Here is a 25328-nt window from a genome sequence, read left to right as displayed (position 1 = left end):
AGTTTTCAAATCAAAATGATGCATGTATTTAACTTAAAAAAAATTGGTATGTTTAACAGAGAGAGGCAGATAGACTTACCAGGGAATAACGCCCGGCTAATCATGCCTGGCATGACAATGAAGAACATGGGCAGCATTTTGAGGTAGCCTCCCAACACACTGCCTGCTTTGGCATGAGACAAAGACTTGGCTGACAAAGACCTCTGGACTATAACCTGCACATACAAACACACACACAATTTTTGTCTTTAAACAATCATGAGTGCACTCATTGCCATCTCCCTAACCTTAAGACAGTCTAACCTAGTTAAACCTTAACCTAAACCTTTCTCTAAACCTAATCTTAGAACCTAGGACTGTTATGATATCTGTCCAATAAGTGTGTTATTTTTTCCCTCTTGTTTCATGTCTTGTCTACCTGTTTGATTTTGCTATCACTCACCCCTGTCTCTGTTCCAGGTCCCTGTCTGCCCTGCCCCCTCCGCGTCTGTTTGCACCTGATCCCTGATTGTTTCTCCCGCACCTGCCTCGTATCACTCCCCATTAGCCTTGTGTATATATACCCTTCTGTGTCTTGTCTCGTTGCCAGTTCGTCGTTGTATTCACTTCACGTTTCAGCATTATCATAGTCTTGTCACCAGTGTTTTTTGATCCCTGCTCGTTTTTCCTGACCTCGTCTTTGCCTCTCGTTTATCGGATACCGCTGCCTTTTTCTGACTGCCTTTTTCGTGTACCAACCCCAGCCTGAATAAACCTTGTTCTCTGCTTGACCGTCTCCAGTCGCGCTGTTGAGTCCTCCTTATTTGCCTAGTCAGGACCGTGACAAGGACTGACAAGAATGCGGAGATGTCCTTAATACAATGGTTTAAATCTAAAATTGGTACAATGCAGCCTGCACATGATGATGAGCATGGTGGTTGTAATCAATACAGTCATTACTATTGCATTCCAGAGTTTTGTACATGGTAATCATCAGAAAGACATTATTGTTCATCCCTTTTTTTACAGATTATGTAAATATAAGGCTATGTTTTTTGATCCTACTGCATAGTGCAGATCCATCCCAAACATACTTTTGGTAATCTGATGACCAGGCTTGTTTGGCACACCTGTGACACATTTGGATGTGAGGAAAGAATACATTATATATATACAAGTGGCTGTGTGAAAGGCCAATCACATTTGCTACTTTCACTTTCATCCCCACTAGGACTCTTCCTAGTGCTGTCGATATTTTTTCCAGATAATAATTTTTCCCAGAGAGATCAAATCATTGTAAAACAAACTCTTCTCATGAACCGCCACTTTACTGTGGTGGAGGGGTCTGAGTACCCTAATGATCCCAGCAGCTATGTTGTCGGGGACTATTTGCCCCTGGCACGGTCTCCCAAGACAAATTGGTTTTGGGGAAAGGATGAGACAAAGTGCGGTTCACAGAGACCTCAATGAAAGGTAAAATCAAAGTCAAGTGTACTCTGCCCGAAGGGGTACTAGGGATCTTCCCTAGAGTGGGGCCAAGAACATGGGTCTGTCCTCCAATAGGCCCACCACCTGCTGGAGGAGTCAAAGGGGTCTGGAGCAGTGTGGACTGGGCGGCAGAAAAAGACAGAGACTTGGTGAGTTAGCAAAGCTAGCTGTTGGGACATGGAATGTCACTTCACTGGTGGGGAAGGAGTCTGCGGTCGTATATTCTAGGCACTGGTGTGAAGAGAGGAGCAGAGCTGTCAACTGATCACCACCTGGTGGTGAGTTGGATCAGGTGGCGGAGGAGGAAGTTGGATAGACCGGGGAGACCTATATGAACAGCGAGGGTCTGCTGGACACGTCTTACAGTGGGAGCGGAGAGCTGCTAACCTCAACTGAGGATACAGTCGGATGGTGGAAGGAATACTTCAAGGATCTCCTTAATTCCACCAACATGCATTCCTTGGAGGAAATAGAGCCAGGGGCTCGGGGAGAGGCTCTTCCATCACTGGGGCGGAAGTTGCTGCTCAGTTAAACAACTCTGCAGTGGCGGTGCCCTGGGGTTGAATGAGATCCATCCAGAGTACCTCAAAGCTCTGGATGTTGTGGGGCTGTCATGACTGACACACCTCTGCAACATTGCGTGGTCATCAGGGACAGTGCCCTTGGAGTGGCAAACTTGGGTGGTGGTCCCCCTTAGGGTGCTGGAAAGGAGAGTCTGTCCGTTAGTCGAAACTCGGATCAAATAGGAAGAATGCAGTTTTCGTCCCGGTCTTACGAACGAGTCCCTCGAATGAAGATCAGTACCTCTAAATCCGACGCCATGGTTCTCAGCCAGAAAAGGGTGGATTGCCCAATGTGGGTTGGAGGGGAGTTACTGCCCCAAGGAGTTTAAGTATCTTGGGGTCTTGTTCACGAGTGAGGGTAAAATGGAGCGAGAGATTGACAGACGGATCAGAGCAGCAACTTCTGTGATGCGGACGCTGTACTGGTCAATCTAAATTCCCACCCTCACCCATGGTCATGGGCTGTGGGTCCTCCACAGGGTGGCCAGGCTCAGCCTTAGAGATAGGCTGAGGAGCTAAGATACCCGGGAGGGGCTCAGAGTAGGGCCGCTGTTCCTTTGCAGCGAGAGGAGCCAGCTGAGGTGGTTTAGGCACCTGGTTAGGATGCCACCTGGACGTCCCCCTGGGGAGTTATTTTGGGCATGTCCATCCGGGAGGAGACCCCAGGGCAGACCCAGGACACGATGGAGGTATTATATCTCTCGTCTGGCCTGGGAACGCCTTGGTATTCTCCCAGACGAGTTGGTGGAAGTGGCCAAGGAGAGAACAGTCTGGGCTTCCCTGCTGAGGCTGCGGCCCCTGCGACCCAGACTCAGATAAGCAGAGGTAGAGAAGACAAGTAAAACAAATTAATTTTTAAAATAAGTTATGTCTCTGAAAACACAACTGTAAAACTGAATCTTAACAACTTCCATCACACCATGTTCATCATCAAAGCCACATGCATGCAGATCTGCCATGCCTAATCACAGCTTGACAGTGCACATCTCTAACATCTCTCTACCCTTCTTCAGAACAAGCACAATCGAATGCTCTGTGCTTAGCCATGTCACCCAATCGCTGACACTGTTGTTCTCCTTTTTTTGTAGTTCACTTTTAAAGTTCTAAAGTTCTACAACATTCATAGAGGCAGCTGGTGTGCAGTGTATACAACACGTCAATGACTGTCATCCTTTGATTGGAATTAATTCCATTTTATAACTTGCATCTATTTGCCATACACCTGCAGAGTGAATGCTGCCCATATTGAAACTTTCATTTTTTGATTCCACAGTTGGTTGAAAAATGTAGAATGAAAGTGGAAAGACAGACTAAACAAGAAAAAAAATGTCTTTTCTGATTTCAGTCATGTCTTTTAATCACACCAAATAAATGTTGCTTCTCTCTCAGAAGTAGTGGATTTTTCAAATCTTAAATCAAAAACTTTTGATTTTTCAAATACTCTGTGCAATACATTTTATCAGTGCACTGACAAATGCAAAGTTGCACACACTTTTAAACATACTGATTGTAAGATTTTAATTTTAATTTATTGCATAATTAGAAATGTATAACTAGTACAAATCGTTACTTTTGACTACATGTATAGGTATAGTTACCTGATCTGTACACCAGACCCATGTAGCCAGTACAGTGAGCCCAAACACCAGACCTGGCCAGGGTAAATCCCCTGACATTGGGTCTCTGAATAACCGGAAGGCATCACTACGAGGTAGGTGGCAGGTGGTGTTGGCAACTGTCACAGAGGGGACAGCGGCCATATAATGCTCCACAAGGCCCTGATACCATCCAATTTTGGAGAATGCTGTAAAATGTACACAAAAATGCATGTACACACACGCGCGTGCACACACAAACACACACTTTAGAGCTGATCTGAGTTTGCATACTTAAAAATGATCATTAACGCAACAAAAGGGTTGTTGTTTCTAGTTTTTGTAACTCCAGATAATGCTGGCTTGAACTAAATTTATTATAAAGACAGTCTGAGTTAAATATGTCAAAAGTAAGCAAGATCAAACATTTAACTGTCCATTCTTTATTGTTTAATAAGAGCAGAATAAAATGAATTATCCTCAGAGTAATTCTAAAACACAATCACAATCTATAACATCATCTCACAATCAGCATCATTATCAGTCACCATGAGTCAATTTGTAAATTTGTAGTTTTAGGGTATTTTTTGTTTTGTTTTTTTTAGAGGATTGAAGTTTAGTAGTTTAGTAGGCTGCTACTGTTTTTACAAAGTCTGTTCTCAGCATGTTGGAACCATTATTGATAAAGTGTGTAGTGTGCACCCTACCTATGAACATTAGTGCAAATGCTCCCCCAACCATGATCAAAGTCTGAAGTGAATCAGTGTAGATCACTGCTGCCAAGCCACCTACACACACACACAGGGAGAGGGGGAGAGGGGGGAGGAGGGGGGGGGGGGAGAGGGAGAGAGAGAGAGAGAGAGAGAGAGAGAGAGAGAGAGAGATACATGTGAAAATCTGTATTTCAAACCTGGCTATATAATGCAAAGAACTGGGATCAGCCTAGAGATTGGAGAATTATCTTGTGATCGGATGTGCCCTTGAGCAAGGCATTTAACCCCCAATTTGCTCCCCGTGCTGTGTATGTTTCTGTGTAGGCAGTGTGGGTCCTGGTGGCACTGGGTTGGATCTTTATCCCCGTCTACATCTCTGCCGAAGTAATGACCATGCCTGAATATCTAGCCAAACGCTTTGAAGGGCAGCTCAATGACTGCAATGTTGAAGAATGTATCAACACTCCCAAATATTAAAGCCCTTGCCAAGAAATCTACTATTCCCGATCAGTTTGGGTACCTTATTATCTGCTGTGTGTCCAGCCCAGCAAACAGTATTAGGAAATTAGAACTAATAACTACCAACCCTGCTGGCCCTTTGACATGAGTCAGAGGAAAGTGACGTGGGGTAATCTCCTACAACCATGAGGAGGAAAAACTGTCCTTCGATAATTCTAGTCCCACCTCTGATGAGGAAAGGACAAAAGCAGCAGCTTGACTTTTATTTATGCAGTTCAGAGCCATTTTGAAACTCTTTACAAAGTGCATTACCGATTTATTAGAATTTTTAAAAACTGAACTGTACTATTTCTGACTTGAGGAAAGAAATGTGTGCTTGTTTTGTGCTTGTTTAATAGCAAAAAAATTACCAAAGAAATTTACAGTTGACACCAAACATGGAGCCAAGTATGCTAAACTTAACCACAAAGAAAAGCAACAAACTCCTAGAATTAAAAGGTACCCTGTGTCCTTAACTGAATAAGGTTGCAAAAGTTACAGCACAAAATACTGCAGTAGTTAAAACCAGAAGTGTCAGGGTCACGTCGCTGGAGCAGAGGGCTGAACCCTGGATGCAGAGTCACACAGAGAGGCAGGGAGGCAGAGGTTCAAATTAATAGTTTTTTAATAATATTACCGTAACTCAAAAGGCTCATACTTACTGTGGCATGGGATCATGAAAACTATGGTGACAAAAACATTGCATGACCAGACAAAACAATTCCTCGCACGAAGACGAAGCAAATCCTGGCATAAATCAAAAGCAAGCACAGGCAACGGCAACTGCAACAACACTACACCACAAGAAACTCACAAAAGTGACAGGGAAGACGAGGACTAAATAGAATCAGAATCAGAATCAGCTTTATTTGCCAAGTACGTGTGACCATACAAGGAATTTGACTCTGGATTTTTCTCTCTCCTGTGCACCATAGAAAATACAAAATAACAATAATAATAATAAAAAATGAAGAAAATGAAGAATAAAGTATTTACAAGAAGAAAAAAAACAAGATAAGATAAATATACATGTAGTGCAAACAGTGGAATGATGTAGTGCAAACAGTGTGATGGTTCATACAGTGGCAGGTGGATTACGGTGAGATCAGGGAGACAGCCTGGGGGAAGAAACTGGTTTTGTGTCTGGTAGTCTTGGCATACAGAGCTCTGTAACGCCTACCAGAGGGAAGCAGATCAAACAGATCAAACTGTTTGGTGGCCGATCCAAACCAGACAGTGATCGAAGTGCAGAGAACAGACTGGACGATGGAGGTGTAAAAGATGGTCAGCAGCTCATGAGGCAGGTTGAATTTCTTCAGCTGTCGCAGAAAATACAACCTCTGCTGGGCTTTTTCCTGATGAGGTCTACGTGGGACTTCCACTTGAGATCCCGGGATCTCTAATGAGACAAAAGTAACTCACCCGAAAGCTAAGACGAGGAAATATGACGAAGCATATGTAGCGCCTGGATTCACTGTGACTACAGTGGGGGATGAGGAAAGACCGGTGTGTTTACTGTGTCTAAAAATGCTGGCAGTGGACAGCATGAAACCAAATAAATTAAGGCGCGACTTGAAGACAGTACATCCCAATCATGCTGATAAGCCTAAGATATTATTATTACTATTATTTATAGTCGCGGCGGAGAGTGGGTGGTGGGGTGGGGGGTGCGCGAATTGTTTTCTTCTTGCTGGGGGGGTAACAGAAAATAATTGAGAAGCACTGGTATAGGGAGAAGAGCAATGAGGAAAGAACACACCCCTGGGGGGCGCCGGTACTGATGGGCCTGGTGCTGGAGGTGATGCTCCCCAGCCTCACCTGCTCCCTCCTGTCAGTGAGGAAGTTGTAGATCCACTGAGAGGTGGAGGCACTGTGAGCTGTGAGAGCTTCTGGCAGAGGATTTCTGGAATTATGGTGTTGAACGCAGAGCTGAAGTCCACAAACAGGATCCCGGCATAGGTCCCTGGGGAGTCAAGGTGATGGAGGAAGAGTGCAGTCCCATGCGAGTGCGAGTGCGCATGCGTCGATACGTGTGCAGCCTGTTACAGACGCTCCCGATTTCTACTGATTTTATTATATTTTCGCGATTCTTTTTACTTTCTTTTACTCTGGACTACACTGTTTTCTATCTACCACACACCAGGAAAGTTGTGAGTCTTTTCTGTGTTTTTGTTCATCGCTGAACTACACTTTTCGGAGCGGCGATGCAACTCCTCGCTGCCCGCATTGTTTACATTCGGGATCAGCTGATGGACCTGAAGCCGGCCACCGCTCCAGGGAAAACACAGAGAGTAATTCCTGCTGAATGCTGAAAACTCACAGGGGATGCAGGGGAAATAAAAACTTACGGAGGAAGAGGGAAGCTTTGAAACAACGGAGGCTTATGACTAGGAAGTTTAAGCCGTGTCTCCCCTCTATCGTCATGGGAAATGTGAGGTCACTCTCGAATAAGATGGACGAACTGACGGCACTGTCGCAGAGTCAGAGGGAATACCGGGAGTGCAGTTTGATGTGCTTTACGGAGACATCCTAAAGTCGGAGTTTTTGGAGATTAGAAGCAGCAGTTCGTCCATTTTGTTTGCAAGGGAGCGAACATTTGCCAGGTGAATAGACGGGAGCGCCGTGCGTAATCACCGCTGCCTCAGCCTGACGAGCGCTCCTGCGTGCTTCCCCCAACGGCATCTCCATCTCCGCGTAATTCCATAGAAAGCCACTGCGCCACTGACCAAAAACCCCAGAAAACTTCCAGAATTGTGGAAAAGTGGTGGAAAATTGGGTAGAGATGTATCTCCTATGCTCAAGAGAAAACTACCGGAAAACTAACAAAAAGCACAAAAAAGATCGTCCACGGGGTGGAGAGAAACTCCGAGGCAACCGTCCGCGATGCCATCGTGTTGTAAAGCCTCAAATAGATGAGGTAACAAGGCTCAGGTGCAACACATTAGGGAGGAGAAAGCATTCAGGATAAACTAAAGCAAAGCTACATGAAACAGAGCCAAACTGGGGAAGTGATGCTTTCAAAATAAAACGGGACATGACAAACTGGGTTTGACATGTCCTGGGTTCTCTCTAACCCTCCAAATCCAAACAACCTGCCAACCTAGCTGACAGGGACATGGTGCCATAGTATTCTTAGTGGTTTGAGCCACAAGGCAGTACTTGTGAATAGTTAAATACCACCAAATTACTTGGAAAATGACATCACTGGACCTCATCCTAAAAAGCATCCAGATTTACACTTGACTGTGCGTTGTTTGCCTGCTGGTAGTGTGTTTCTTTTGCATTGATTCTGTCCTACCAACGAAGACAATCACGGTTTTTCCCCAACCAGAAGCCATGGGTGGCCCCTGCTAAAAGCCCAAGATGCAGCCTATAGTTCAGGAGATAGACTGGCTTACAGCAGGGCCAGGAAAGAACTGAAAAAGGGCATCCAGTTGGCAAAATACAGATACAAGCAATGCACCGAGGAGAACTTCAGTAACAACAATCTACAAAATATGTGGAAAAGTATCAGGACCATTACAAATTAAAAGCACAGCGACCAGCAGGTCAGCCATGACCCCACTCTGCCTGACATCTTAAACAGCTTCTTCGCACACTTCGACTCTTCAAGCAGCAGAAGGACTGCACATCTTTCCCAGCCAGAGGTGCAGCATCAACCTCTCGTCCTGCAGCTGCACCAAGTGACCTCTGCCTTGAGGAGGATTAACATCAACAAGGCTGCAGATCCAGACAAGGTGTCTCACACAACACACACTCACCTTCTAATATACACACCCAGACACACATACACACACAACCAAACACTCATAGCATTCCACAGACTGGGACTGGCACTAAGCTGCACTTTATTTGCTTTACTTTGTGTTTTATATTTTTTATAAGTGTTCTTTTTTTTAATAAGACTCTTGATTCTAGTGGTCAGCTACCTCAGGAGTCCCTCAAGCCAGCAATGCCCCTGTTTGAGCATTGCTGTTGCAACTAGTTCCACTGAGCTTCTTACTGTAGCTCTGAACAGGGAGCAATGGCATTGCAGAACCTACTCGGATTCCAAGTCCTCCACCACCCCCGGGATGCAGTTTTGCCTTAGGTGGGAGTTGAAGACCGTCCTGACAGGGTTCTCAACCAGATGTTCCCAGCAAACCCTCATTCCATCTCCAACATCCTCCCTGCCCCTTGATCCAACTCACCAACATTCATGCTGAGGGCCACAGGGCTATAAGTAAGCCCACTCCTGCCCTCTGCCTCTCATCCAGAGCAACACTCTCTCAAGGAGTCTGATTCCAGAGCCCACACTGTGCTATATCTAGCCGGTATCTCTGAACCTCCCGCCCAAGTTCAGGTTCCTTCCCTGCCAGAGAGGTGCCATTCCATTTCCTCCACCTTTGTCTACTGCCAGATCCACACTGCAGACCCCTTTGACTCCTCCCGCAGGTGGCCTACAGAAGTACAGACCCATGTCACTACTACAGGTGGGGGTAAGGCCCGACTCCAGGCGCTTGTTAACAAGCCCCTTACCCTGACCCCCGTAATCTTCCAGGCAGGTTACACTTGTCCTTGTTCTTTCTCTTCATTAGGGTCTATGTTAACTACGCTTTGTCTGGTCCTTCTCCCAGGACCAATTTGCCTTAGGACACCCTACCAGGGGCCAACTGCCCCCAACAACATACTTCCTGGGATCATTAGGGCACCCAAACCCCTCCACCACAATAAGGTGGCAGTTCAAGAATGTGATGTTAAAATTTACCATTTAAACCAGTAAGCCTAGCTGCTGCATTCTGAACTGCTTCAATGCAAAAGAGAGTTGACTTTGACTTATTCCGGAGGGGAAAGGGTTACAGGAATCTGTTGATATATAAACTCAGCCCTGCGACTGACTGGCAACCAGTCCAGGATGTACCCCACGTCTCGCCTGTAGTCAGCTGGGTTAAGCTTTAGCCCACCCATGACCCTGACAGAAAAGCAGTATAGAAAATGAATTGATGGGTCAAGGTTATGTAAACTGACATATCAACAAAATAACATAATCAGGATAGATAAGTCACTCACTGTTGATTTGTAAAAGCAACATAACAATCACTGTGCAACAAGTTAGCTACCAAACAGTTATTATTTTTTTTAAATTTATGTTGAAGTCAATGAATTAAAGGACAGAAAATTTCATCTACATGCATGGTTACCTGCCACTGTGTAAACAGCCGTGACCAGCAGCAGTATGCCTGTTGACAGATAGAGATCCCAGCCCAAAGACACCTGGATAAACAAGGCTCCTGAAAAGATATCTGTCTGGGTAATACAAACACATTTATTTGTACACATGTATACATTGCATGTAAATGAATAAATGTAAATGTATGTGTGGATGTCTTACAGATATTTTGGTGAAAATGTAGAGAATAAGTGACAAAACAGACATGTATATGCGTATCCTCTGCCCTCCAAAGCGTTTGGCTAGATATTCAGGCATGGTCATTACTTCGGCAGAGATGTAGACGGGGATAAAGATCCAACCCAGTGCCACCAGGACCCACACTGCCTACACAGAAACACACACATTGCATGTTGTCAGTATTGTCTGCCACTGTATTATATTTCCTTTCTTGTTATTGTACTGAATTCAGTGACTGTCACAATATCAACCTGTTCAGTCTCTTTGTCCCTCATTTCAGCTACATCCCCACTTCCAGGCCCTGGATCTTTTTGTAGTCACTGCTGTCCTGCTGCTCTCAGACTTTCCCATATGTTCCTGTCAACTAACTCCCACATTCAACTGCTCTTCTGTTTTTCATTCTCTAATCATGTACATTAGGTTAACTGGCTACTCTACAAATGCCCCATGGTGAATCGGGGATCCACTGATGATGGCTTTTTACTGACTTAACTATATAGCTTAACTCAGAGTCAAGATAAGATAAGATAACATAAGATAATCCTTTATTAGTCCCATTACTGGGAAATTACAGTGTTACAGCAGCAAACAGGATATAGAGGGTGCAAAGCATGCAAGAATAAGGGAAGGATGAACATTCAAAAGAATAAATACATAGGAACACAAACACAAAAAAACACAAACACAAATACCTGCAGCTGTACACAGTACAGAAAAAAAAACTCACTCAGTTGATTCGACTAATTCAGATCAGCTGTTCTGTAAACTCTCAGAGTAAATAAACTCACCGGTTCAGAGTTCACCAGCTTTACTCTTGTTAAGCTTGTTGAACTTCCTTCTCTAGACAGGCCTCAAGTGTATTCAGCTATTCTGAGTCAAATGGGTCCTGTACACTGCTAGGCCTTGCATTCTGAGATGCAAACAAAAACAGTTTGCTGTAATAGCAACTATCCTTGTTCTGCTCAGTCAGCTGAAGGCAGAACATCTACTTTTCAAAGCTTGTGTAAATATAGTGTTTTGAGGACATTTACTCAAAGTATGTCTGGGATTCTGCTGCATATAATTACCACGACTATGAGCAAATGCCAACTATGCCATTGATGAATTATACATCAATGTGTCTTGCACAGCAATATGTACTAGAATCATACCAGAACATAGAACCTACTTTTCTTCTTTACAGATATGTTCAAAAAGCAGAGTGAACATTCTCGTTTGTTTTGTATCACATGTTTTTCTTCTCTGTTTGAAAAGAAAACCGGGGGGGGGGGGGGATACAAGTTTACAAACCCATCAAATGTTTCAGACCAGAGCAAACAAACTATAGGTATGAGAACACCCTTACATTCCATTCAAATCCCCCAACAGCAATGCCTCCAGCTGCTCCTGTTCCTGCCAGACCAATGAACAAACCGCTGCCAACATTACTGGACATCAGAGAGGCTCCAATCTGTAAACATAAAGATAATAGATAATGACAATAAAAGCATATATTTACTCAAAAATACTTAGATGGCTTAGATGGCTTCTAAGCATTGGCTTCTTCTCACATACAGAATATACAGTTATGGACAAAATTATTAGCCCCCTTTATAAAATCAAACAAAACCCTCAACTACAGCTATAGCCAAAAGTGTTTATAACTCATTTGCTTCCAAAAGAACAAAGATAACATCTCCACAGCGATTAAATTTTTTTACTGATGTACTGAACAAGAAAACACAAAATGACAAGGCCAAACTTATTAGCCATCTGACAATTAATAGTCAATAGTGTAACCTTTCTGATTCATAACTGACAACACCCTCTTATGGTAGTTCCTAACTAGGTTAATACATGTCACATGAGGGATCTTAGTCCATTCTTCCATGGCAAATTGTTTCACGTCATCCAAATTACGTGGTTTTCGAGCATGGACATTAACTCTGAATATTCACCACAGATTCACAATAGGAGTGAGATCTGGGCTCTGAAAGGACCACTTCAGGACCTTGATTTTGATGTCTTTCAAAAGATTTTGGACCAACTTGGATGTATGCTTTTGGTCATTATCTTGCTGGAAGACCCAGCAGCAACCTAAAACTAGACCAACAGCAGATTTCTTTACATTATCCTTCAAAATTTTGTTGAGGGTTGAAGAGGGTTTAAGGCCTCTCCCTTCCTTTACCAAAGAAAAGCAACATCCATGTGGCCAAACAGCTCAAGTTTAGTCTCATCAGACCAAAGGACAGACGTCCAAAAATAATCCCCATCTTTCAAATGTTCAAGGGCAAATTTCAGTCTGGCTTTCATGTGCCGCTGTGTGACTTGTGGAGTTTTTCTTCAGAATCAGAATGCCTTTATTTATCCCCGAAGGGAAATTCTTTAAAGAATTTTCTTGGATAATGACCTCAAAGCTTACCACGAAACAGTCTTTCTTGAGACATCAAGTCCAGAGGAGGCCAATTCAGCATCATCTTGGCAGCGATCCAGGGATTGTTGTTTTGTTTTGATTTTTTGAGATCTTACACTCTTGACCATGACCAGGTTTGTTTCTAATATATTTTGTCTCTTGTGCCTTGCAATGATGCAATGTACAGCTGTTCTAGGTGAGCATACACCTTCTTCCGTCTGAGAGCCAGTCTGATTTCTTTACTTTTTGGCACAATGAAGTGACTTCTTACCAAGAATTTAAGAGCAGGCTTCAGTGATATTAACCCTGTTCATTCGAGTACCCTAAGTAAAGTTCAGTGATGATTGATTGCTCAGGTGTCATTTGAAAGCAAAAAAAATCACACGAGGACTAAGAATTTTTACCACATCAGATTTCACTATATTTGGCAAATGCAAAAAGCAAACCTGAAAATTTATTTTACATTCCAAAATGTACCAATTAGGGGCGTTTACATCGATGAATGTTTTACTACATAAAATTTTATGAATGATGCAAACTTTGGACAGAACTTTTGGGAAATGTTCCATAGTTCCTTGGGGGCATATAGCACATCAGCATGGAATTAAGAACAAAACATGCACACCAGACAGGAGTTTGGTACTCACAGGCCACCAGGTTATTGAACGACCAGCCAAGAAATATCCCCTGACAGTTGTACGATTAGTTCGCACTGATGACTGTAGACAGAGGTAAAGATTAGTCCAGTAGTGCACTTAAAACAACACCAAAAACATGCAGTTTCACTGGTTTACAATGAGAGCAACAGCTTAGCTTTCTATGTCAATATAGAACTCACTGATTAATTAATTTATCTTTGATAGATATCTTAGTATTCATGGTTCAGCATATTTCCTCTAAGAATGATTTAGAATACTCAAATATCTTTTGGGGAACCAGCAAATTGTTATTTCTTAAATTTGACTTTGTGACTTTGTAAGCTCAAATGATTTAACTGGATATCATGAACAGCTGTTCACCTGAGAAAGGTAAGATATTTTCAAGACATATTATCAAAAACAGGATAAAATCAGTAAATGTAAAATCAGCTGAGCCACTTGCAGGTCTTACCCATATTCCAACCACCATGACAAAGATAAAATAGATGACAACCACAGCAATGTCAGCCGCTTCCATTTTGAGACCTGTGGTGGGAGGTGGTGCAGTAGTGAACTCAAAGGAGCTTCTGTCTGTATACAAATAACAAAACAGAACCACATTTGATAGACTTATCATACCAAACTGTAAAAAAAATAAACTCATACACTAAGACAAACTGTCACTCAACAAGATGATGCTGAAATGCCAGCTGTTACAGTGGTTGTGCAGTGGAGTTGAATTTCCAATGAATGTGGGCCTTTGCCAGTACAAAGGTTTAGTTTCAGTATCCTTAAACTAATCAGAACTAGGTTAAAAGTGCTGCAAAACAAAAGAAATACATTGCTAGTGAACCTTTTACTGATGTGTTCTATATGAATATTTTTGTGAATTATCATGTACTTTCATAAATTACATTTCCTTGTTATGGTAAGACTAAAGTAGTTGGCATTACATTTCCTTTATAAATGAATTTGCTGTTGCTGATTAGTTGTATATATCTTGCCTTAGTTTAAGATCCTTTGATCATGACAAAAAAAAATTGTTCTTTGATGATAAGGTTCAGTTTATTTTGCGCAATACACAGTGTATCCGGAAAGTATTCACACCCCTTCACCTTTTCCACATTTTGTTATGTTCCAAAATAGATTCAATTCATTTTTCCCTCAAAATTCTACACAAAGTAGCCCATGATGACAAAGTGAAACAAGTTTGTTTGAATTTTTAGCAAATTTATTAAAAATAAAAATATAACATGTACATGTAGCGCCCCTTTAATAGGAGCGGCTAACATGAGTTCTTTGGCTGATGTGGTATCTCTACCAATCTCTAACCCAAGTCTATGTAACTTCCTACTTTCAGCATTACAAATCTGGACCCAGTATCACACTTAATGTAAAGGCAATATCCCCATACAAATACACATTCACACGTTTTGTAAAATATAAGGACTATTTACTTATTTACACCTCCAAATGTTCCATTGCAAGGGTTAAATATAATGAACACGTTAAAGCACAGCGTAAAGAAATAAACCTAAAGCCGGCAATTAATAAATCTACAGTAATACTCAGTCTTACTTTGCAGGCCTGAATGTAGCTTCTGAGCGTTGTGGCCTCAAACAAAATGCCGTTTCACCCGTAGGCAAAATAAAATAGGTACCTGTAGCAGTAGCTGAACACACACACACACAATCCAAGGCCCGCACAAACTAGAGATGAGAGAAGAGAAGCCGCTTCACATTCGCCCGTGGAGAGCTTCATCCGCAGCCGACGATGATGGCAAAGTCCTCAGCTCAGCAACCAGTCTAGCTCCGTCACGTCCCCCTCGTCAGGCTTGTCGCATCATCAGCTTCTCTAAGGAGTTAGCTCGTCGCTAGCTGCCTGGCTAAGTTGATGCTAATGAGTTGGCCACTGACTCAGTAGCTAACGGTACTTCCCAGTTGAGTTATCCACTCGACTGATAACTTTCACCATTTAAGTCACAGAAAGAGTCCTGGTCGCACACTTTCCCCAAACACTGGCAAAAGTTAATAATTTAAACATTTTCCTCACTCCGTGCGCACATCCGCCAATTTCGCTCTCATTCTTCGTCGCTTTTTCCCGTTCTTCCCGCTCTCTCTCCCAACATCCTTTGCTACCTCCCTTTGACCCCGACTGTCCGTGACATCTTCACATACGCCTGCTCAAAATCTTTCATGTTAGTTTCTTTTCCTATATAGAAATAACATATCCCCACAGCATTTCCAGAATTCGTAACACAAATAAACAAACAAAATTACAGTTCACATCAGGTAAACAATAAACACATTAAATTCTAAACCCAATGTACCATGCAACATAAAATTCTTTTGACTTTTTAAATCCTATTTATTTTATTGATGAACTACTTTTAACTCATTTATCTATTTATTTTTATGAACCACATAACTTATACAGCCTAACTTTCAAAGGACTACATACATAAGTATCTGTGGAGATTCTCAGTCATCCAGATCATGTTCACTCAAAGAGTTAAAGCAAGGCATCTGGACTTGTGAAGATATGGCTTCAAGACGTTTCGCTGCTAATCCAAGCAGCTTCATCAGTTCTGAAAAAACTGACTGGTGGGGAACAAATATATACACCTCAGTGGGAGTGACTAAGTGAAACTAACTAAAACAAAGGATCTGATAGTCCTGCAGATTTGTCTATGTAGTTTGACGACCAGTGATGGCCCTCTGTATCTAACGACTGGCTATCTGAGTCTAACGACTGGCTAATGGCTGTGAGATTGTTAATGAGTTCGGGTATGACCGGTTAACGACTTATTGTTCTTATGGCTTTCATGTGAATTGGGGTGAAACTTCCTAGGTATGGATGGGAGGACAGCATTGTAAGTGCAAGAGAGATGATGTCTAAGTCCACCAGCTCTGTTAAGTGAAGGTTTTTCCAACTTAACATAGATGGCTTCCTTGACCCCTCTTTCGTACCACCTGTCCTCTCTGTCAAGAATGTGGACATTGTTGTCATCAAAGGAATGTCCCTTTTCTTTAAGATGTAAGTGGACTGCTGAGTCTTGTCCTGTGGAGGTGGCTCTCCTGTGTTGTGCCATTCTTCTGTGGAGTGGCTGTTACATACATACATAAGTATTCACACCCTGTGATCATCAGTTACAACCTCAAGTCTTTTTGAGTATGATCCTATAAGCTTGGCAAACTTATTTTTGGGCAGTTTCTCCCACTCTTCAGTGCAGTACCTCTTAAGCTCCATCAGGTTGGATGGGGAGCATTGGGGCATAGCCATTTTCAGATCTCTCCAGAGATGCTCAATAGGGTTCATGTCTGGGCTTTGGCTAGGCCACTCAAGGACATTCACAGAGTGAATGTTGAGTCCTTATCTTCCAAAGTTGTCCTGTTGGAAGATAAACCTTTGCCCCAGTCTGAGATTCCAAACTTCTTCCACTTACAGATTATGGAAAGCTCTGTGCTCTTTGGGACATTCAATGCTGCAGAAATCTTTGTGCCTCGACACAATCCTGTCTCGGAGGTCTACAGACAATTCCTTTGACTTTATGACTTGGTTTTGTCACGAGTGCGGTGTTGTGCCTATGCAGAGTCACAGAGAAAAAGGCAGGCAGGCCAAATACAATAGTTACTTTAATCTAACAAAATACTCAAAAAAAGTTTTTTGGAAAAAGTTCCTAGTTTGAACACATGGCATGGTAACAATCAATATTTGACACAGAGACAAACAATGAACTCACCAAGAGTGATCGGGGGAATAAGGACTAAATAGACAAAACCACGAGACACAGGTGAAACACATTAGGGAGGAGAAAGCAATCAAGATAAATTAAGCAAAGCTACATGAAACAGAAACACAGGGGAAGTGACACTTTCAAAATAAAACAAGAACATAACACAAGGAAACATGACACATGACAAGACAAACATGTAACATGACATGTGGACTAGAAAACAAAAGACAAGACATTACCAAAAACTAACACGGTGTGACAGGTTTGTGGTCTGACATACACTGTCAACTGTGAGAGTTTATATAGACAGGTGTGTGCCTTTCCAAATCATGCCCAATCAACAAATTTTTTTTTACCAATTTACCACATGTGGACTCAACTCAAGTTGTAGAAACCTCTGAAGGATGATCAATGGAAACAGGATGCACCTGAGCTCAATTTTGAGTGTCATGGCAAAGGGTGTGAATACTTATGTACATGTTACATTTTTTTTTTCATTTTTAATAGATTTGCAATCAATCAAGCAAGCAAACTTGTTTCACTTTGTCATTATGAGGTATTTTGTGTAGAATTTTGAGGGAGAAATTTAATTGAATCCATTTTGGAATGAGACTGTAACATAACAAAATGTGGAAAAAGCGAAGCTGTGTCAGTACTTTCCGGATGCACTGTACTTTCAGCAGTGAGTGACAAAAAATGTTTTCTTAATTGCACATAATGTATAACCTTTAAATACATGCATTCTACAGAACTGTGTTTGGATGACTGCTGCTTCCACTTGAGGGTGAACACAGCCATGTTTGATGACACATTACCTAGGATTCATGCCAGAATTTCATGGATGAACAGCAACTATAAGTGTCTGTCTCAGCCACAAAGTGCCTGCCAATTTTTCTTTGGTGAGAGGTTGTAAGTAATTGGTGTCAAAATCAGTCGGTTGTAAGAGTATAGATAAAGCTGTGTTGTTGAATACATTAACAAGGCTAATTTACTTTTAATTTGGTCAGTTGCAAGAATATGTTAAATTATAGCCTAAAGTATAACTAAAAGTAATAACTCCAAATAGCCTATTAATCACCAAATTTGACAAGAGACAAGTGACAAGCAATGACAAGAGATTTTTTTAAATCCACACATCACCAGGTAGTAGTATTACAAGGTTACTATACACATTAAATTAAAACCTGTGTAACAAGTTCAGAAGAAACTGCATTTTCTGTAATATTGGTGCATTAAAATTTGGATAATTTATGCACTCCTCCATCTATATTGTAGTTAGAAGTTGTAAAATTTCTGAATAATGATAGATAGATAGATAGATAGATAGATAGATAGATAGATAGATAGATAGATAGATAGATAGATAGATACTTCATTCATCCCCAAGGGAAATTCATAAAATTCCGGCTGTATCCATAGACTTAAGATAAAAAGGCATGCAATAATTACTAATAAAAGCACAATACTCAAAGATTAAAAAGTAAAAAGTCCGGTACAAGCAGAATGTGTAATAATGTAAGGTGCATAGTGAGCAGTGTGTAATACAGATTCCAGTTCTGAACTGGACAGCAGTCTGTCACTGAAGCTGCTCCTCTGGATGCAGTGGATTGTCCATGATTGACAGGAGCTTGCTCAGTGCCCCTTGCTCTGCCACAGATGTCAGGCTGTTCAGCTCTGTGCCCAGAACAGAGCCCGACCTCCTCACCAGTTTGTCCAGACATGAGGCGTCCCTCTTTTGATGCTGCCTCCACACACACAGCATAGAGAACATCTGCATTGGCTTTGTGCAAGGATGCCAGCCTGAGGAATTCCAGTCCAGTTTCTGATCTAGCTGCACTTCCCAGGTATTTGTAAATCAACAATCTCCACACAGTCCCCATTGATGGTCACAGGCTCCGGGTGAGGCCTGGGCCTTCTGAAGTCCACCACCGTCTCCCTGGTCTTGGTGGTGTTGAGGTGCTGGTGGTTGGAGTCGCACTATGCAATAAAGTCTTCTATCAGTTTCCTGTCCTCCTCCTGTCTACTCCTGATACAGCCCATGATAGCAGTGTTGACCACAAACTTTTGCATGTGGTAGGACTCCGAGTTGTAGTGCAAGTCCGATGTGTACAGGGTGAACAGGACTGGAGAGAGCACAGTTGTCAGACAACATGGCAGCACGGTCTAGATGTGCTCTATTTCAAAAGTGTCAAGATACAAGATAGGTTTATTTGTCACACACACAATCATACATGGTACAATGTGCAGTGAAATGTTTTATGTCCCTGCTACCAAAAAATAGGTAAGTAAAAAAATTAAATATTGCAAAAAAAGAACGCTTATAAAAAAAAAATTAAATTAAAAAAAGTGAAAATGTGCAGTATTTACATGAATAGTATTTACATCTAGTACATCTAATGCATGAGATACAGATGTTTCTATTGATCTGGGCACTATACAAATCATTTGAATTGAATTGAAAACCTTTTCCATAATTTCTACTTTTTACGTTTTGTACAGTACATTTTCAGTTTTTGTTGGCATTGTTAGAAAGATAATAATTGCATTTTATTTTCATTATCAAGGTCGTAGCATATGGTAGTGTACCGGAATGCATTATACTGAAAGGCTTCCAGGGTCTCCACTATCTCCAACATTGTCCTTGATATCAGAATCAGAATCAGAATTCCTTTATTTATCTCCAAAGGGAAATTCTTTTTCTTACAGACATTGCACTTGCAGTATTCCCGACCAAGAAAGAAAAGTGAAGGGTATAAAATAGGATAAACAAAACAAGATAAGTATAAATCAAAAATCTAAAAGTACAGGTATTTACATGTGTTCAAAATTTAAAAAACTTTAAAAATACAGGTATTTACATGTGTAAATAACAATATATACATTGTATATATAAAGTGAGTGTGTCCGTCACAGTGCTGAGTTTAGCAGTTTGATGGCGACAGGCAGGAATGATTTCCTGTGTTGCTCTGTGGTGCATTGTGGGAATCTGAGTCTGTTGCTGAATGAGCTCCTGTAGCTGATCAGTACATTGTGGAGAGGGTGATAGGGAACGTCCAGTATAGTCCTTATTTTGGACAACATCCTCCTCTCAGACACCACTGTCAGAGAGTCCAGTTCCTCTCCCACAACATGGCTGGCCTTCTTAATGATTCTACTGAGTCTGTTTGTGTCCCTCACCCTCAGGCAGCTGCCCCAGCAGGCAACAGCATATGTGATGGCACTGGACACCACCGACTCATAGAACATCTTCAGCATCCTCCTGCAGATGTTGAAGGACCTCAGCCGCCTCAGAAAGTAGAGGTGGCTCTGGCCCTTTCTGTAGACCCTGTCCACGTTCTTGCACCAGTCTAGTTTGTGGTCTAAGTACACCCCCAGGTATTTTATTATTTATTTTATTTTTTTATTACTCCTCCACCACCTCCACAGTGGCCCCTTTGATGTTGATAGGGGTCACTGGAGCTTTAGTCCTCCTCAGGTCCACCACCAGTTCCTTGGTCTTTGTCACATTGAGCTGTAGGTGGTTTTTCCCGCTCCATGTGACAAAGTTGTCCACTACCGTCCTGTACTCTCTCATCTCCCCCAGTAATACACCCAAGCACTGCAGAGTCATCAGAAAATTTCTGAAGATGGCAGGTCTCTGTGCAGTGCTTAAAGTCTGTGGTGTAGATCGTCAAGAGGAAGGGAGAGAGGACAGTCCCCTGTGGAGCCCCGGTGTTGCTGATCACTTCATCTGACAGGCAGCACTTCAGGCGTACGTACTGCGGTCTGCCTGTCAGATAGTCTCCGATCCAGGACACCAGTGGGGCATCCACCTGCATCGCTGTCAGCTTCTCAGTCAACAGAGCCGGCCTGATGGTGTCAAACGCACTTGAGAAATCAAAGAACATGATTCTCACAGTGCTTGCCGGCTTGTCCAGGTGGGTGTAGATTCTGTTCAGCAGGTAGATGATGGCATCGCCCACTCCAAGGCGGGGCTGGTAGGCGAACTGAAGGGGATCCTGAAGTGGTTGGACCATGGGCCGGAGCTGTTCCAGGACGAGTCTTTCCAGGGTCTTCATGATGTGTGACGTCAGAGCCACAGGCCTGTAGTCCTTGGGGTCGCTGGGACACGGCATCTTCGGGACAGGAACGAGGCATGACGTCAGACGAAGACTCAGACTCAGGTTGAAAACATGATGAAGTACTCCGCTTAGCTGGGGGGCACAGGCTTTCAGGACCCTGGGGCTCACACCATCTGGGCCTGCAGCTTTGCCTGCACGGAGTCTCTGCAGCTGTCTTCTCACCTGATCAGCTGTGAAGGTCATCGTTGAGGTGATGGGTGGGGGAGGAGTGCATGTGGTACCCAGGTGAGAGTGGTCCACCCAGGCTTCTGGGGACGAGGTGTGAGCGAGGCCATCCAGATGGAATGTGGGGGGAGGGAGCGAGGCTGGAGTGGCTGGTTGCTGCAACCGTACTGCTGAGGAGTCGTTTGAAGCGTGAATTTGGGTCCCTGTGTCGAATCTGTTAAAGAACTGATTCAGCTCATTCGCCCGTACCACAACACCATCAACTCCTCCGCTGTTTGGCCCATAACCTGTGATGGTCCTCATGCCTCATGGTTGTTCTGCCGGAGTTTCCACTCCAGCTTCCTCCGGTACCTTTCCTTTGCCTCCCTGATCTTGGGGAGGGGGAAGAGCTGTAACAGTCCCTCGCATTAGCATACAGCAGGTCTATTGTTCTTCCCTCTCTGGTAGGACAGTTCACAAACTAAGTGAAAGTGGGGAGTGTTTTGTCCAGGTTAGTATGGTTGAAATCACCTGAGATTGCAATGAATGCACTTGGGTGCTGAGTCTGTATCTGAGCTATTGCAGAGTGAATAGTTTCACATGTCCTGCTGGGGTTTGCAGAGGGGGGAACATAAACAGTCACCATGACAACATGTGAAAACTCCCTGGGCAAGTAATATGGACGTAGTCCAATGGCACACAGTTCCACATCCGGGCTGTAGATGCGCTCCTTCACCGTGATGTGAGCTGGATTACACCACCGGTTGTTAACGAGCACGGCAAGCCCTCCCCCTTTGTGCTTACCGCTAGCAGCGCAGTCTCTGTCCGCACGGACTGTATGGAAGCCCGTTACTGTCACATTGTCATCAGGTATATCCTGGTGCAGCCATGTCTCCATAAAGCACATCAAGCTGCACTCCCGGTATTCCCTCTGACTCTGCGACAGTGCCGTCAGTTCGTCCATCTTCTTCGCGAGTGACCTCACATTTCCCATGACGATAGAGGGGAGACACAGCTTAAACTTCCTAGTCATAAGCCTCCGTTGTTTCAAAGCTTCCCTCTTTTTATTTCCCCTGCATCCGCTGTTTGTTTTGATCCAGCATTCAGCAGGGATTACTCTCTGTGTTTTCCCTGGAGCGGTGGCGGGCTTCAGGTCCATCAGCTGATCCCGAGTGTAAACAATGCGGGCAGCGAGGAGTTGCATCGCCGCTCCGCAAAGTGTAGTTCAGCAATGAACAAAAACACCGAAAAGACCCACAACTTTCCTGGTGTGTGGTGGGTGGAAAAACAATGTAGTCCAGAGTAAAAGAAAGTAAAAAGAATCGCGAAAATATAATAAAAACAGTAGAAAACAGTGAAAAAGATCGGGAGTGTCTGTAACAGGCTGCACACGTATCGACGCATGCGCACTGTATTGCCATTGCATTTTGGAACTGTCTCACTTTTCCACTTTTCCTAATAAACCTTAGGAAAAGTTTATTAGGAAAAGTTTATTAACGATCATCTAGATTCTTTCTTTTCCCGATCCCCGTTCTGTCTGTCGTTCAGCTTAGCTTAGTGCTAACATGGCTTCTTCCACTCACTCTCCCTCTGCCTCTCCTTCTCCCGTCTTCTGTAAGGTGTGTGAAATGTTTAGCTATTCCTCTGCCTCCTTTAGTGAGAGTGAGATGTGTAGAAAGTTTAGCTTATTCATAACCTTGGAGGCGAGGCTAACTGAGTTAGAGGCCCGGCTTCGTACTGTCCATTAGTCCTTTAGTCCCGTCAGCTAGCCAGCAGCAGTTAGCCTGTGCGGACCGGCCTACATTAGCTACTTTAGCTGATGTCAGCCGCCCCCCTGCAGCTCCGGAGAAGTCAGGGAGGTTGGGTGGTGGTTCGAAAGAAGCGTAGTCCAAGTCCAAACAAAGGCCCGTGGTTCACCACCAACCGCTTCATGTGCGCTTCATTCATTATTGCCGATTCTGTTTTGCGATATGTGAAGCCGACACCAGCAACCATAGTCAAATGCATCCCAGGGGCCAGAGCGGGTGACATAGAGGGCAATTTAAAGCTGCTGGCGAGAGATAAGAGTAAATATGGTAAGATTATAATTCACGTCGGCACTAACGACACTCGACTATGCCAGTTGGAGGTCACCAAAGTCGGTGTGTAATTTGGCAAAAACCATGTTGGACTCCGTAGTGTTCTCTGGTCCCCTCCCGAATCTGACCAGTGATGACATGTTTAGCCGCATGTCATCACTCCGTCGCTGGCTGTCACGGTGGTGTCCAGAAAACAACATGGTCTTTATAAATAACTGGGAGACTTTCTGGGGAAAACCTGGCCTTCTTAGCAGAGACGGCATTCATCCCACCTGGGGTGGTGCGGCTCTTATTTCTACCAACATGGCCAAGTTTATTAGACAACCAACCCCCTGACAACCCAGGGTCGAGGCCAGGAAGCAGAGTCGCTGTCTTACACACTTCTCTGCTGATTCTGTAGGACTGCCGCCCTCCGTTAAAAGTAGAATAAATAAAAATATAAATGCACACAGTAATACTAAGTTTAACAATCCCATAGAAATAGTGTCAGTGCCTTGTCCTCCCATAGTCCAACCAGCACAAAATTTAAGAAGTGTTAATCATAATAAAGTATCATAAAAATAGGTGAATCACATAAACACTATGTTAAGATAGACTGAAAACAAATTTTATTCATGCCTTCAAATTAGCCAACATCACTTTATTTTGGCAATCATGAAAGAGGACATCATTAAGGAAAAAAATAACTTCAAAGACTCCATCAGAAACCAAAGTAAGTATGTATAAGGTTACATTATGTTTGTTTTGCGGAATTTGCCACCTAATATTTTGTTATCCTGCGCAAGTTTTTAATAAGCTACATACCACAATAGCCAAGTGATAAACATAGAAAAAGTGTTCTAAAAGTATTAAATACCATCAATTAATTTAAATAAAACAGGCATTCTACAGGTAGAAACCATTATTATAAGCACTACACAGATGGATTCTGATTGACTAGTAATGTTTCTGCTGTTCATCAAATTGTTCTGAAAGTTAGCCCAATCATTTCATTCACCACTGCCATTGCCCTTGTGGCTCTCTGTTGTCTTGAGTTAAAACTATTTTTAAAGCAATATATGTATAAATGTTGTTCTTGGTATGGGTGGTCTTTAACTCTTGAAATAGAAGACACTGTTACAGCTGCTGCTTCAACAGACCTACTGTTTAGACCAAATAATCCTAACAGATACAGTACAGAGAAAAAATATTTTAACAAAAACATTACAGTATACGTGGCCTTTTGTAAAGGAGTCTGTGTGGTGACGGGCCAGTGTTGACACTGTTGACATTAGATTCCTTGTCTACATATTTTCCCAGTTCTACCCTGCTATATAACCCAGAGATGACTGTTAATACAGTTGTTATCGTGAAAAGTCCAGACACATAGTCCTTATAAGCATTGCTGAATTAGGTGTTTTAAAACTCATCTGTCTCATGTAGTTTGAACCTCTGTGTTTCCATCTATCTATTTTACAATCACTGCAAACCTGTCAAGGAAATATGCTTTTGTCTGCCATAAAAATAAATCGTGTTACTATAAAAGTACAGAGCATGTAAACATAAAAATGAAAGTTCAGACCTGTAGTCAGACTGGCAGACATGTTGAGTCCAATCTTGTAGATCGTGTTTACTTCTTGAATGTTTCTTTTATATATATGTTCTTCTAAATGTGTAACAGAGTTAGTCAATCCTGCTAGTAAAACTGACAGAGGTATGTGAGTCAGCCTGAAGCTTAATTATTAATTATGTTGTTGAGACAGTGAAACTTCACTGGTTAGCTGTAATCTCTTGGCAAAGAATGACATCATTTAAGGGGTCCAAAGTTTGTAACTCCACTTTAGAGTTATAAACACACTGGTCTAAAGAGAAAGATAATATATCAAAATAACTCAACAAAAATAAAAAAAAATGGATCAAACAGAAAACAAAAGGAACTGCTGTAATAGGGCTACATTTGACATGTTCCCCTTCCTTGAATACAGGTCGTCCCGACCAATTAACTGGTTACCTAG

At 42.7% G+C, this 25328-nt stretch overlaps 1 protein-coding gene across 3 annotated transcripts in view; it reads right to left on the bottom strand.

The window, feature by feature from the left end:
- The window catches only part of slc5a9 (solute carrier family 5 member 9), a 42024-nt gene extending 16970 nt beyond the window's left edge, over positions 1 to 25054 (bottom strand). Inside the window, exons 1-9 of one of the 3 annotated variants that reach the window (XM_046390963.1) lie at positions 24896 to 25054; positions 13728 to 13846; positions 13265 to 13336; positions 11571 to 11675; positions 10208 to 10372; positions 10017 to 10122; positions 4333 to 4413; positions 3629 to 3834; positions 80 to 215 (exon numbers count right to left, since the gene is read on the bottom strand). In XM_046390963.1, the coding sequence (XP_046246919.1) occupies positions 80 to 215; positions 3629 to 3834; positions 4333 to 4413; positions 10017 to 10122; positions 10208 to 10372; positions 11571 to 11675; positions 13265 to 13336; positions 13728 to 13846; positions 24896 to 24917 (1012 nt within the window). In that variant the 5' untranslated portion in view covers positions 24918 to 25054. Of the gene's footprint in view, positions 1 to 79; positions 216 to 3628; positions 3835 to 4332; positions 4414 to 10016; positions 10123 to 10207; positions 10373 to 11570; positions 11676 to 13264; positions 13337 to 13727; positions 13847 to 14833; positions 15613 to 24895 lie in introns of those variants that run through there. The other 2 variants (XM_046390964.1, XM_046390965.1) reach the window with 2 other exon arrangements.
- Positions 25055 to 25328: the final 274 nt, after the last annotated feature.

The sequence above is a fragment of the Scatophagus argus genome, chromosome 6 (genome assembly GCF_020382885.2).
Source record: "Scatophagus argus isolate fScaArg1 chromosome 6, fScaArg1.pri, whole genome shotgun sequence".
Taxonomy (NCBI): Eukaryota; Metazoa; Chordata; class Actinopteri; family Scatophagidae; genus Scatophagus; species Scatophagus argus.
This window is presented reverse-complemented; position numbering and strand designations above follow the sequence as displayed.